The following is a 14,770-nucleotide window of genomic DNA, read 5'->3' on the forward strand; positions in this document are numbered from 1 at the left end:
ACACACACACACACACACACACACACACACTGCACTACATCTCAAACACACTGTTTTTTGTTCAGAAGGTGTATATTTATGTTTTTTATTCAGAAGGTGTGTTTTGCACTAATCTATTTTTTCTTTCAAAGAGGCCAAATATGTTTGCACTACATCTCAAACACACAGTTTTTTGTTCAGAAGGTTTATATTTATGTGTTTTGTTCAGAAGGTGTATATTTATGTTTTTGTTCAGAAGGTGTGTTTTGCACTGATTTATTTAGTTATTTAAAGACAACTGTTTTGCACATTTGAAAAAATAAATGATTGAACGATAATCTGTTTCTCATGTCTCATGTCTATAACCTAACTATAACCTCACACTTTGGGTGTTTGACACAAAATTTAGACTGGAATTGAGGGGTTTAACCCAAAAATGGGGGGTTTTGCCGCGTTGCCAAGATGTGTCCCTTATTTGAAACTCTGGGAGTTGGCAACCCTAGCTATGACTTCTCTGGAAGCGAAATTAGACTTTGTCCAGGAGACAGTCACAGACCACGGTAACCGCCTGACCTCCCTCGAGGCTAACGCGAATCAGCTCAGCGACAAAATGGAAGAGTTGGAGGCTAAGTGTGCAGCAATGGAAGGAAGCTACAACAAGCTAAAGGCTAAAGCTATAGACCTTGAGTCACGCAGCCGTCGCAATAACATAAGGATAACTGGCTTACCGGAGTCGATTGAGGGTGCACGTCCCACAGACTTTTTTTCGAGACTGCTGGTGGAGCTTCTGGGTGACCAAGTCCTCTCTACAGCTCCGGAGCTGGACCGAGCACACAGAGCCCTGACGGCCAAGCAAGGTCCCGGGTCAAGATCAAGAGCGGTAATAGCCCGCATCCATCATTTCAGGACGAAAGAGCTGATCGTTCAGGAGGCCCGGAAGCGGCGGGGAAAGCTGTTTTTCCAGGGGAAGCCCGTGGCTATCTTTGAAGACTACTGCCCAGAGATCGTGGAGCAACGCGCGGCGTACCGGGAGGTGATGTCGGCACTTTATCAACGCGGCTTGAGACCATCACTCCTGTATCCAGCGAGGTTACGGATCACAACCAAGGACGGGGGGAAAAAGCATTTCGCATCGGTGGAGGACGCTACATCTTTCCTGAAAACACTGCAGGGTAACGCGGCGGAGTCTTCGACTAGAGAGGAGCAGTGATGGCCAACTTTAATAGCAGGTTTGATCTATGTTTTATGAGCGCCGTTGCGCTTCATACACCACTCCATAACAAGCTAATAAGTCTTATAAAGCTGTGGAGAAGGACTTTTTGACACTCTGTGCTGTTTTTTTTTGTTTTTTTCATACTATACACGTCGAGGTACAGTCTTATGCTTTCCCATCACACTACTGTGACTATTTATTTATTCATTTCTGTTATGAATAAACCCCCAGTCACTGTTACTCTATTCGGAGTGATTTGCATTGAGATATGCCACCTATGCTCCATATAGTCGCGAATCCCTCGGCTGTGTGTGTGTCCTGAAAAGAACGTCACATTTTGACCCTCCAAATGCTTAGTTATTCGTTATTACTATTTCGTATTATAATTAATATTGCTGTCTACCATTGTTTATTTGAATCACTTATTTCGTTATCGTTATTATCTAGTTACCATTTTGTTATGTATGTTTTTTGTTTTTGTTTTGTGTGTGTGTGTGTGTGTGTGTGTGTGTGTGTGTGTGTGTGTGTGTGTGTGTGTGTGTGTGTATATGTATGCTTTTTTTTTTTGTTCACATCCCCGAGCACTGCTTTTTGTTTAACCTCTTCGTGTGTAAGGTTGTTAAAATACATTTAAAGTTGAAAACGCTTTGATTCTGAGGTACCTGTATCAATCTGGGGCTGAGATAGCAAGTGCAGGGAAGTTGATTTGCAGATGGTAAGTTTTGGGGAGAGCTTGCAACTGATTAACACAGTTGCTTTCTGGGGTATGGTTAATTTTATTTTGCTTCTGAGTTCTTTGGAAGCTTCTTTGGGTTTTGGGACAGGGTGGGGAGGTTATAATAATTGCACATTGTTTTTTTTCTCTTTACAATGGTCTGGTTTGGATAGTAAACAAAAAATGGTCCACACCAAACCAACCTTATACAAACAGTACTTTTCTCTCCTAACATATTATGAGTCGCTCTCTTAACACTGTGAGTTGGAATGTCAAGGGTCTGAACCACCCAATTAAAAGAAGGAAAGTACTCAATCATCTGAAGCAGTTCAACGCTGACATTATCTTCCTTCAAGAAACACATTTGCGTTCTGCAGACAATGACAGATTTCTGGCATCTTGGGCGGGGCAGCACTTTCATTCTACCTTCCAGGCAAAAGCAAGAGGGGTTTCTATCCTTGTGGCAAGGGGCGTAGTCTTTGAACCACTCGATATTACGGCTGACAAGAACGGTAGATTTGTAATCGTCACTGGGAAATTATTTAACATGAACGTTGTCCTGGCTAACGTATATGCCCCAAATATAGATGACGCTGCCTTCTTTGCACGCCTTTTCTCTAATCTTCCCGACCTTGGCCAGCACTACTTGATACTTGGAGGGGACTTGAACTGCTGGCTGGACCAGGCGCTGGATCGCTCCTCCACCAAGCCAGGTGCAGTGAGTAGATCAGCACTACAAATTCAATCCTTTCTCTCAGAGTGTGGTATCTCAGATGTATGGAGGTTCCTCCACCCAAAAGAGAAACAGTATTCTTTTTTCTCCCATGTTCATCATACATATTCTCGAATAGATTATTTTCTCATTGATAATAGACTACTTTCCCAAGTCCGTTCTTGTTCTTACCAGAGTGTTGTTATATCTGACCATGCACCTGTTGTGATGTCACTGGCACTCTCAGGTGTACCGATGCCCACAAGGCACTGGCGTTTAAACTCATCTTTACTGTCTGATGATGAGTTTGTAAAATACTTGAAGGACCACATCACCTTCTTTCTAGAAATGAATACCACATCCGATACCTCTGCTCTCATGGTCTGGGATGCACTTAAAGCTTACCTAAGAGGACAAATAATTTCATTCACCGCTCACAAAAGGCGAAAAGCCCAAAGGGAACGTTCAGACCTGTTATCCAACATTTCAGGAACTGATGCACAATACGCTCTAACCCCGACCCCTGAGCTATATAACACTAAACTGGAACTCAAAACTAAATTTGACCTACTTACTACCTACCAGACTCAAAACATTCTGCTAAAAAACAAAAGTACATTTTATGAGCATGGCGAGAAGGCAGGAAAACTGTTAGCTAACCAGCTGAAAGGACGGAGGTCAAAACAACTAATCACAAGTATTAATACACAAAGTGGCAATGTCACACAAGACCCTACAGAGATAAATACTGCATTCAAGGACTTCTATTCTAATCTGTACTGCTCCCAATTTGATGGGGACGATCCAAAAATCAAGAGTTTTCTCGACTCTCTGCCCATTCCAACTATTCCCCCGGATTTGTCAAAGGCCCTGGAGGTACCTATAACACAAGCAGAAATAACCATAGCTATATCCTCAATGCAATCTGGAAAGTCCCCCGGACCAGATGGGTTTCCCTCCAAAAATTTTTTAAAAGTTTTCCACGCTTCTCTCGCCATACTTGACAACCGTTCTGGCCGAATCCTCTCAGCTAGGTTCGCTCCCCCCGTCTCTCAACGAGGCAATAATTACTCTTATATCTAAAAAAGGGAAAGACCCTACTGAATGTGCCTCTTACAGGCCTATCTCATTGCTGAACACAGATGCTAAAATCTTAGCCAAGGTTCTGGCTCGCAGATTGGAAGGTGTCATTCCACTAATAATATCATCCGATCAGACTGGCTTTATGAAAAACCGCTACTCCTTCTTCAATGTCAGGCGTCTCTTTAATATAATATATTCACCAACTGGAAACGTCCCAGAATGTGTTGTGGCTTTGGATGCGGAAAAGGCGTTTGATAGGGTCGAATGGAGGTATTTATTTACAGTTTTAGAGAAGTTTGGCTTTGGGTCATCACTTATATCTTTGGTTAATCTATTATATGCTTCTCCCACCGCCGCAGTCCAAACAAACGGTACACGCTCGCAACCTTTTGCCCTGGGCCGCGGAACACGCCAAGGTTGCCCATTGAGTCCAATCCTTTTTAATTTGGCTATTGAACCGCTAGCGATTGCTCTCCGCAAAAGTGCAGACGTTGCCGGTATCTCAAGGGGGCGCTCGGTGCATGAGGTGTCTTTGTATGCAGATGACCTTTTGCTATATATTTCAAACCCAACCACCTCTCTGCCAGCAGCAGTATCTCTGCTAGAGCAGTTCGGTTCCATATCTGGTTACAAGCTAAATTTAAACAAAAGTATTCTGTTTCCAATCAATAGTGAAGCACTCCACTTAGACTACAAAGACTCGCCATTTAAACTTGAACGTGAGCAGTTTACTTATCTTGGAGTGACAGTTACACGAAAATTTAAAGATCTGTTTAAGGAAAATTTCATGACCCTATTCGGCCAGGTGAAAACGTTGCTACAGCAGTGGTCTCCTCTCACAATGTCCCTTGCCGGACGTATAAACTCCATCAAAATGAGTATACTCCCGAAATTCACATATCTATTCCAGATGGTGCCAGTGTTCATCCCCAAATCCTTCTTTGTTTCCTTAGATTCCGTTTTCTCCTCGTATATATGGCAAAACAAGAAACCGCGAGCTAATAAACTACTACTGCAACGACTCAGGAGGGATGGGGGCATGGGCCTCCTGAACACTCGCCATTATTACTGGGCTGCTAATATTCGCTGCCTCACCTTCTGGCGCCACTTCTACCTTCAACCCAACAGGCCAGCGTGGACATCCTTGGAACTGGAGTCTTGTGGTGATGTCTCACTCCCAGCACTCCTTGGGTCACCACTCAGTCAATTCTCGTCTAAGTCGATAGCTAATCCAGTTGTTCGGCATACCCTGAAAGTGTGGGTCCAGTTTAGGAGGTCTTTTGGTCACAAGGATTTCTCACTTCTGAGCCCTGTGGCTTCCAACCATTTTTTCGTTCCATCGAGACATGACTCCACCTTTCAGGGCTGGCACGGGAAGGGTATCAGTCAATTTAAGGATATGTTTACAAATGGTAATTTCATGTCTTTCGACCAACTTTCAGAGAAATACAATCTACCTAAGACACATTTCTTTCGATATCTACAGGCTAGGCACTATGTGCGGTCTATCTTGCCGTGTTTTCCTAAGGAACCGGATAGTAACCCTGTTGATATGTTCCTCTCCTTTAACCCAATGTCTCCAAAGGCTATGTCAACCCTATACAGAAACATCTCCACGTTGATTCAGGCACCCTTGGTCAGTATTAAGCTGGCTTGGGAACATGACCTGGGGCAGTCCCTGGAGGATGACTTATGGGACAAAATCCTCACATCAATCCATAAATCTTCACTCTGTGCAAGACACTGCCTTATACAGTTTAAGATAGTACATAGGGCGCATTTCTCAAAGGCTAAATTGTCCAGCTTCTTCCCAGATGTGAACCCTACTTGCGATAAATGTAAAATCAATGTTGCTACCCTCTTTCATATGTACTGGCTATGCCCCCGCCTACAGGAATTCTGGGGAGACGTTTTCCTTACCTTGTCCAACATCCTAAATCAAAAACTAGACCCGGACCCCCTGGTAGCTATGTTTGGTACAATCACTGTAGGTGTTCTGCACTTGACACCCTCAGAACGCCGCATGGTTTCCTTTTCCTTGCTTCTGGCCAGACGTGCAGTTCTACTTAAATGGAAGGACGCTGCCCCGCCCACGTGCAACCAATGGCTTCGGGACATAATGTCCTGCCTTAACTTAGAAAAGCTGCGCTTCTCAATCAGAGGCTCTGATGAGAAATTCTGTAAGACCTGGGGTCCCTTTTTGGCTTACTTTAATAAGACCAAAGCAACTTGATGTGGTTACTTGGCCCTTGACATGAAAACAGTGTGACTATTCTAATATACAATAACATATAGTAATTATATTCTCTACTCTGGACAATGTGCTATATAATTAGTTTGATCATCCACTGAAACGGGGAGGGATGGGGAGGGATGGGGAAGGAGGGAGGGGCCACCTCCGGCATAATTATTTGCTCACAAAACTTTGCTGATGGTGTTTTCTTTTGTGCTGTTTTTTGTTTTGTTTTTTTTTGTATGTAATACTACATGTTTGCACAACTCACTGCATTGTGATACTGTTTTGGCCCATCTGTGGGATTTCTGTGTTGAACAAGAAAATTAATAAAAATATTTTGAAAAGAAAGTACCACATTTGCCAAAGCTCCAGATTGATAATTTCAAGGTCAAAATCTTATTAAGTATCAGCATAAAGACACATTTTATATAACAAACTGCTCTGATTTATATTGTAACAAGACCAAAGCTAGCCCTTTTTTTCTGCTGCTGTCTTCTTTGTTGAATAGCCCTTGTTATTGCACATTTTCAAAAGGAGTGGCGTCAATGGGAGAAAAACATCCAACAGGAAACTTTGCATTCGACCCAGAAGATCCATGTTCATGAATAAAAAAACAACTGCCTGCGAATCTTGATATTCATGGAAATAAATGTGTCACACACACACACACACACACACACACACACACACACACACACACACACACACACACACACACACACACACACACACACACACACACACACACACACACACACACACACTTAACATTTAGTAACAAATTATTTAAGCTTTTATTTATGTACACAAGGCCACATTCCTACAAACATATACTATAAACTTCATCCATAAAACCAACTCTAAAACAGAAAAACACATTAACAGCGTGCATAAACTGAATATGACTTCAGCAGGCTGTTTCTTTGACAAAGTAAACAATTACTACAGTCCCACATGGCCTGATGAAAGTCCATGTAAATGTAGGAAAAAAAGAAAAACGTCTTTCATATCACACTCATGTTCAATATGAGTCCATTTAAAGAGGAATCTCTGAAGACTTCCAAGAGTGTTTTGTAATGAGCCTCTGCAATAGGGGGGTTTGTTTTTGTAAGTGATAAAAGGTCAAATAAGAACATTAAAGTTAACAAGCCTTTTGATTTTAATCAGCTCATCCACCAAACTAATTTATTCAAAGTGTGCTGAAGTCAATATTCCCCCGAACATCACTCAGCTTCACATTTAGTGCTGGAAAGAAATCAATATATAGTACCTGGAAGTTAATCGCTGCACATGAGAATAGGCAGGAATACTTAAGGTGTAAAGCAACGTAAAGGCTTTAAATTAAGCATATAAGCCAACAATATAACTTTCTAAGCTATTTTATAGCCATGGCTCTCATAAGCCCGTTAGGAGGATATACAATTTAAAAAGATAGAATTTATAATGCCTGGACACATGCTCCAAAAAAGGCTTTGGCTACACAGAAAATACTTGTCTATGTACGGTTTTGGTATTTTGAATGGATGTGTTGACAAGGAGAAACTATGGAAAATGAACAGCCACCAGATCCAGAGTGGGGTGTTTTGGTTTTGGTTTCTGCAAAACGACCTGATTTAAAAACATCCATTTGATTGTCATTCACCGGTGCACCGTTCTGACAGGTTTACTCTAAATGCACCCGAAAAAACGAAATCCACTTTGAGTGAAGCAAATTTGTTATTTTTTCAACCACTTAGGCAAATTGAGTGACAACATTGCCCATATATGTAGTCTAAATCACCATAACATTGCTTTTATAATAACAGACTGTAGGGAACAGAGTGCACAGTATAATATGATATGCTGAAGTCGCCACGATCACTGCTCCGAGTGGCAAACACCCAACAATCAACATCAGTCATCCTGCAGTCACATGGGAAAACAACATGAAAACCTTAGCTGAAAGTATAAGAGCTGCTGAGCAGCCGGCTGCAGAGAGAATTCAGGCTCTGCAGAAAGAGAAGCAGAGTGAGGCTATAATGTATAGCCTGTGTTGTTTGAAATAAGTTAACTAAGTCCACAGTATTCTGAATTGAATACATATTTAAATAGGAGCCAATGTTTGTATAATATATATTGTGTAATTCATTGTCAGTAAACATTGAATTGCAAGAGGACCTTGTTTATCACAGTTTAGTATAACAGATATGGATACATCCATTAGAAAGAAAATAGTTATAAAAGGAACATTTCATTCTCATTAAAAATGGTATGTTTGTGTAGGTTTTGTATATGAAAAGCAACATATTCTTAGATTTGAATACATTTTACACAAAATATTTGTGAGTAGTAATATGCATGGCCCAAGCATACTTTTGATTATTCAAGCTTCTAAAAGTTAATTTACAGTTCAGCTTTGCAAACAGAAATAGAGGGGCAACATTTGGCACGTACATCACAGGATGAGTCATTCAACTGTCAGCTAAGCTTGATCACTTCAGCTGCTCATGTCTGTGTCATTAGTCTTTATATATAGACTAAAAAGCACTGTTCGAAATGGGGGGGAGCCAGGGGGAGCTTGGCTCCCCCGAAGAGGGAGGGAGCTCCCCTGAAGGCCGACTTTGAGATAAATAGGGGGAGCCCAAAATAATCGTGCATATTTGTGTCACACAGATTAGAAATGTTGAGATTCTGTAAATAAAAGTTCTTGAAATAAATAATTGTCATTGTTCATTACAGTTTCTGAATATTTGTTTTATATTTGTGAATATTTCTGGGTGTTGCCATCTGTACGTGGCGGCGCTGCATTCTTTACGCTAATTACGTTGCTATGGTTACGGCATGCGATGCTGGAGCGGTATTTGATATTTTCATACTGATATTTTTTTTAACTCTGGCTTTGTAATAAAAAATATGGCGAAACGAAAACAGCCAAGCCTCGCAGCTTTTGGATCACAAGCAAAGAAGCGAAGGAGTCTAAAAATGACAACGTGAACGGAACAACTTTTAGTTGGCCGGCTGTAAGCGGCGTTAGGGTTGAGTTTGACAGCTCCACACGACCACACCGAGGGAGAGGCCTGCCGATGCGGAGCCTGAAGAGGCTTCAACAACGGCCACAGCTGCCTGCGCCACCTGCACTAGCGAACCTGATGATGCCCATGACCTGCCTTTTAACTGGACACAGAACATATGGAGTGAGTGGAATGAAAGGTATCCATGGCTTTTCAAAAAAAAAAAAAAAATGTGGATGTGAGATTTGCAAAGAGGCAAAAAGTATATTGATTTCCCTGCCGCTCGCAAACAAATCCACCTTTGTGCACCTTTCGCAAGAATGGATTCAGGGAAAAAATCAGTTGTGATCAACAGAATAACCTGCGGAAAAAGATTTATGAGCACCATAAGAGCCAGACACACGAAAAAGCGATCGAGATTTCGGAGATGAGAAAAAAAGATGTAGAAGGTAGGCCTATTGGCAATCAATATTGATCTAATGCAGGAAACATATACATCTTTCAGGTCTGCCTATATGATTGCCAAATAAATAAATAAATAGGGCTCCCCCGAAAGCAAATGGGTAATTCGAACACTGCTAAAAAGCATCTAGTTTTCCAGCTGGCTGCTGGTTTTCTGAAAATAACTGAAAACACCAAGAGCAACTTGAAAAACATAAGAATATCTGATATGTATTGCAGAAAGACATCAATTTCACCAACAAATTACAGGGAAGCTTCACTATTGGACTAGTTTGTCTTTGATAAGAAGATAACCGGCAGTAGTTGCACATACTGAAAGTGAAATTAGTAAAAGCACTACAAACTTCAACAGAGAAAAATAGATTAAGGCCATTTTAAATGGGGCAAATATGCAGTCTTCTCTTGCAGTTGTCTGAGTAGGTTTTGGAATCACACTGCTGCCAGTGAAGCATTCAATTGTGTCTCACTGCCGCCTAGGGGCTTGACTGAGAGGGAATCAGCAGTTTTGTTAGCGGTGGTAGAAGTTGAGCTTGCATGAGCTAATCAGCTGTTATTGACGAACAGTTTTAAAATCACTCCCTGACTGAAACCCTGATGACAGATTGCATGACACAAACAGATAAAGGGACTGATTGGAGAAGGTTGGAAGACTCATTGAGAGTAGAGCCAGATGAAATGAGGCAGAGGAACAAAAGGAAGCTCCAAAGATATATATATATATATATATATATATATATATATATATATATATATATATATATATATATATATATATATATATATATTCAACGCATATTATTGACAGCCACAGTTCCATTGACTCGTCAGACGGCCTCCACCCAGAAGGCTTCAGTATGAGAGCATGACTACCAGCCGATGTCACTGGTCAGTGGTGAGTTTGAAATGTTTTACCATTAACATATAATTGACAATGTGGTGCAGAATATAATGATGGCATCCATTCAAATGTTTAATTGTTTATTTGAACTGGCATTTCTTTTTTTTTATTACCAAAAATGATGTCAATAAGTGTAGCACAAATACGAACTGTACTGCAGTACATTGAGTCTGGATCCTCTATTCATCCAGCAGGTCTACCGAACGAACACTAATAATGTTTCCAAGAAAATAAGACCTTCAGTCTGTTCCAAGAAAAAAACTATTCAGTCTTCATCATCTTAACCAAGTCAGGAAATACTGGTGAAATCCTTCATTTTTGAGTTTCCACAGTATCAGCACAGAGATCCATCACTTCCACTCTTGATGCTAGCTGTCTCAAGATGCAGCACAGTTAAATCAGATCAACGCACTGTAGACCAGAAGTGCTTACAGTGAGCACTATCGTTTGGACGTTCACCTTTTCTCTTCATCGGAAAGAATTCTGTCATCCATCCTCTTGTCTTCAGTAGTAATAAGTCCCAAAAACTGCCGCCACACAGAACAAGCTGTCCTGTATCCAAAGGTAAAACACAGTTAATTGAAGTATGTTGAAATAAAACTTGTAAAGAAATATGATTTTCCCACCCAACATCTGAATGTGACAAAGGCACCTACGTTTATGAAAACATCTTCTGCATAGTTGTCTGTGTCAGCATCCCATAAACACCTTGAAGACATCCTGGTAAAAAAACAGGACACGGTCATGGATTCATTTTTTATAGGTCTGAACTACTTTCTGAAATTTTCCAAAAAATACCCCTTTAAGCAAGACTATTTTACAGTTTTTCACAATATACCATTTTTGCTGAGAATAAGTCAGAGGGAAATTCCAACTCTGTAGATTTTATTATTTGAATCAACATTGTGGGATTCATTTTAAGTTTACCTGAAATACCTTCATAACTACAATATTTTGTCAATAAATGTTCTATTATAACATAACATATATGATATAAAAGAAAAGCTGAGCTGAGTCAATAACAGCTTTTAGCTTCTTCTCCTATTGATTAAATAATGCCATTTTGTAATGGTATGAGAAAACAAGAAAGAAGGTTAAAGCTCCTGTGTCAATTAGTTGCAAATGTTACTAATGTAAAAATACGGTGAAAACTAATATTCAAGCTAAATGCAACTGCAGGACAGCAAGTAAGTAATATTTTGCAAATCATTTAAGATTACAGTCTGAGAAAGATAGTGCTATTACATTGCTGGTCTTTTGGCTTCAATTGCAGCTTGAGCATTGAAAAAGTACACATTACATACACATACATGTCCTGTAATAATTTGCTTCAATGGTATGCCTATCACAGGAGGCCCAAAGTTAGAGAAAGTATCCCACTAAAATATTGTATTTTACAGTGTCACAGCTTTTATTTTGGTTTTCCATATTCAAACGATCACTTACTTGACTCCTTGTCCTCGTTGTTCTCCAATGACCACCTGCACGACAAGCTTATATCTGTCAAATCCTGCATCTGTTGAAGATAACTCATCTGTAATAATTGAACATTTTGCAGCGACAATACAGAAATGCATTCTGAAATGCAATACAATGTGCAGGGGTAGACATTAAGGGTAAAATGTCACTGGCCCTCTGGGCCGGAGGAATTGTATTATCACTGGCCCCACCATTGTAACCACTGGCCCGGAGCATTCGTCCAAAGAAAAATCGACTAATAATGAAGAAAACTAACACATTTGTTGCCATAGTAATTTATGCACTAACTACATTACTACAACATTTGAATAATCAGTTCTTCCTCATTTTCCTCAATTGTTATATATTTGGTCTATTAAAATAATTATATTGTGGTCATTGTTAAAAAATGTCTGCTATTATTATGAGTATTATTATTTGTATAATGCGCTTTCTGCCTTCCTGTCATTATCAGGAGTTAGAAATGTAATGGCTATGTAATAGATTAGATTAGAACCTTCATTATCCTAAACTGCTGGGACATTTCCCTATAGCCAATACCTTTATATTCTCTTCACTTACTTGTCAGCATAGATGTACAGAGCCGACAGAAGACCTTGTTTATATTGGCATCATATTGAGAGGTGCAGTGACGCGTCCTAAAACCAGGAAGTAAGCCGCTGGTTCCCTCGACAAAAAGCAATGGGATTTCTCCACAGGGTTTTGGAAACTAGCTGGAAATAACGTCTGTGGAAAACAAACCTGTTTGATAAATGCACGTTTTGTTCAGTCGGATAATCTCCACATGTCTACCCTACTCTTATCATTTTCGAATCATAAATCTAATCGATAGATTATAAAAGGGTTTCCATCGATCAAGCTGGCTGAAACGTTCTCCCCTCTTCTTCTCATGCTTCCTGTCACTCTCCTTGAACTCCTCCGGTGACTTTCTTTTATTTGAAGATAGTTTTTTGTTACCGCTGGTATTAAAAACCTTTTTGGCGAATGGTTAGATGGCGCGATAGTCTGTAGTGAAGGAGCGCGCTCCCGCTCACGGGAGCCTGCTCGCGCTGCGCTCCGCAGCAAACAGCTGTTTGCTCTTCACCCAACAACGACAAGCGACTCACGAAACGCTATGTTGTAGAACGAAACAAAATTGCTAGTCAAAATACCAATACCACAAGAAACATTTTTTTTTTAAACAATATTTTTAGTGGCCCGAGCGGACAAGTGGAAAGTACGTTATGCTGGCCCGGTGTGTCTAAATAGTGCTTCCGGGCCAGCGGGCAATTTACAATGTCGAGCCCTGATGTGTATCGTTTACTACAATATAAAAATAAATGTTATCTTGTTGATTATTTGGAAGGGTAAAATAACTGTTTTGGCTACATAAAAGAGAGGGAGAAAGCATGACTCACTCTTGACTTTATCCTTAATGCAGTCTGCCAGTGAGCGACACAGCTCGGGGACTTCCTCTGGGTCATAACGCATCCCAGACAGGCGCTCCCTCACAATTTCTCGAATACATTCCTTCACAATGGCTGGCTTAAACCTGGGAGATAAACAGAGAGCAACAAGGCAGCAAGTTAACTTCAATCCGCTTACACAGGTCACAGTGGACACAACACAAAAGCAGTTAAAGTATGGGTCACAGAGATATGAAATTGGGCGGCAGTGGCTCAGTCTGTAGGGACTTGGCTTGCTAACAAAAGCTTCACCGGTTCATGTCCCAGTTGGGGAAAAATAATACGTTTGGACTATTAGCTGGACAGGTGTCAGTTCCCCTCTATCTTGAATGAGTCCTCTGTGTGCATTGTACTGTTGGTTACCACAACTGAGTGAGCTCTCTTTGATATACTTACTTATATACGTAATTTGATACAGAATTTTGTATTATACTTTCAATTCTTATTTTGTTTATATTGAGTGCATTCTTTACCCCAGGTTAATGAGAAAGCAGGCAAGTGTATGACCACAGGCTAAACTTCCCAACACTGGGCTACTTTTCTAACATTGTCCCTAAACCTAATGCTGGGTTGTGTGACCTTCGTTCATTTACTACATAATTGAAAACGTAAACATAACGTTATTTAGGTTCATTCTTAACGGTAAGTTTTAAAATGGCAATCCAGCCAGTAGCCATACCCTAAAGTTAGTGGCTAAAGAAGCTAACAAACCATATCGTTAGCAATCGACTCGCTGGCTCAAAGCTAACTTCATCTGAAATAACTTATATTAAACTACTTAACCGACTCACTTGTACTGATGATTAGGTCTTATGAGGTATGTATCCGACCCCTCCATCGCATGTCGATAATATGACTCGGTACAAAAAGAGAGAGGAAAAAGGTCACACTGTTGCTAACAAGCTGATCTTTGCAGAGTTTCTACCGTTACCATAGCGACGTACTTCTCCAGTTTCCGGTTTCAAAATAAAAGTACAGCGTTTGTACAGTTTGTACCTGGAAGTGTCACAACTTTCATGTCTTAACCTTACACAATTCTGTATGCTTCAAGTTCATTTCTTAAGTATGTTCAACGTGAAACTATCACTTATGTATACACCATACATAAGTGATAGCTTAATATTAAAAGTCCCTCCAAATGAACCTGAATTGAAATAAGTCATTCAAGTTTCTAAAATGGTCAATAACTTTAATGCAGGCTTCAATCTGTTTTATCCCTCGAATAACAAACAATCTATATTTGTATTACATTACAAAGTCCTCTTGACAGGTGTGAACAGCTTTGCTAAAGTGCACCCGTGTTTCTCAGGAATTACTTCTTTAATCCACAGGGAGCCTGAACCTTCTATCTGAGCTACTTCCTCCTCAACCATTTTTGTTGTTGTTGTTGTGTGTAAGTATGTCCTTATCAAAGGTGTGTAGGAGGAATCAATCATCTAATTTACATTCATATTCAAATTGTATTTCTCAGACAAGGACATTGTCTTTTAAACTGTCGCTAAATATGCCTTAATTATTTAGTTCATATTATCTTTTGCCACAAAGACTGGCACCAGGG

At 40.3% G+C, this 14,770-nt stretch overlaps 2 protein-coding genes across 3 annotated transcripts in view; both read right to left on the minus strand.

The window, feature by feature from the left end:
* Window positions 1-1,609, minus strand: part of hykk.2 (hydroxylysine kinase, tandem duplicate 2) — a 53,008-nt gene extending 51,399 nt beyond the window's left edge. Inside the window, exon 1 of one of the 2 annotated variants that reach the window (XM_079686218.1) lies at window positions 708-1,609. In XM_079686218.1, the coding sequence (XP_079542344.1) occupies window positions 708-873 (166 nt within the window). In that variant the 5' untranslated portion in view covers window positions 874-1,609. The remainder of the gene's footprint in view (window positions 1-707) is intronic. The other variant, XM_079686219.1, reaches the window with a different exon arrangement.
* Window positions 1,610-10,355: 8,746 nt separating this feature from the next.
* dynlt2b (dynein light chain Tctex-type 2B) lies at window positions 10,356-14,150 on the minus strand. Its single transcript, XM_079648829.1, has 5 exons — window positions 14,004-14,150; window positions 13,165-13,298; window positions 11,735-11,804; window positions 10,945-11,008; window positions 10,356-10,840 (listed from the first exon to the last, which is right to left on the minus strand). The coding sequence occupies exons 1-5, from the start codon at window positions 14,048-14,050 to the stop codon at window positions 10,793-10,795; spliced, it is 363 nt and encodes a 120-aa protein (XP_079504955.1). The 5' UTR covers window positions 14,051-14,150; the 3' UTR covers window positions 10,356-10,792.
* Between the last annotated feature and the right edge of the window lie 620 nt (window positions 14,151-14,770).

This window comes from Notothenia rossii, assembly GCF_949606895.1.
Source record: "Notothenia rossii genome assembly, chromosome: 1".
Classification (NCBI taxonomy): Eukaryota; Metazoa; Chordata; class Actinopteri; order Perciformes; family Nototheniidae; genus Notothenia; species Notothenia rossii.

Bases quoted from the DNA above. Each gene is read 5' to 3' on its own strand.
- dynlt2b (XM_079648829.1), bottom strand. From the start codon at position 14,050: ATGGAGGGGTCGGATACATACCTCATAAGACCTAATCATCAGTACAA. The intron at 11,805-13,164 runs GTGAGTCATGCT...TATCTTCAACAG, and splicing joins CATTAAGGATAAAGTCAAGA to ATGCAGGATTTGACAGATAT. The intron at 11,009-11,734 runs GTAAGTGATCGT...TTTTTTTACCAG, and splicing joins CAACGAGGACAAGGAGTCAA to GATGTCTTCAAGGTGTTTAT.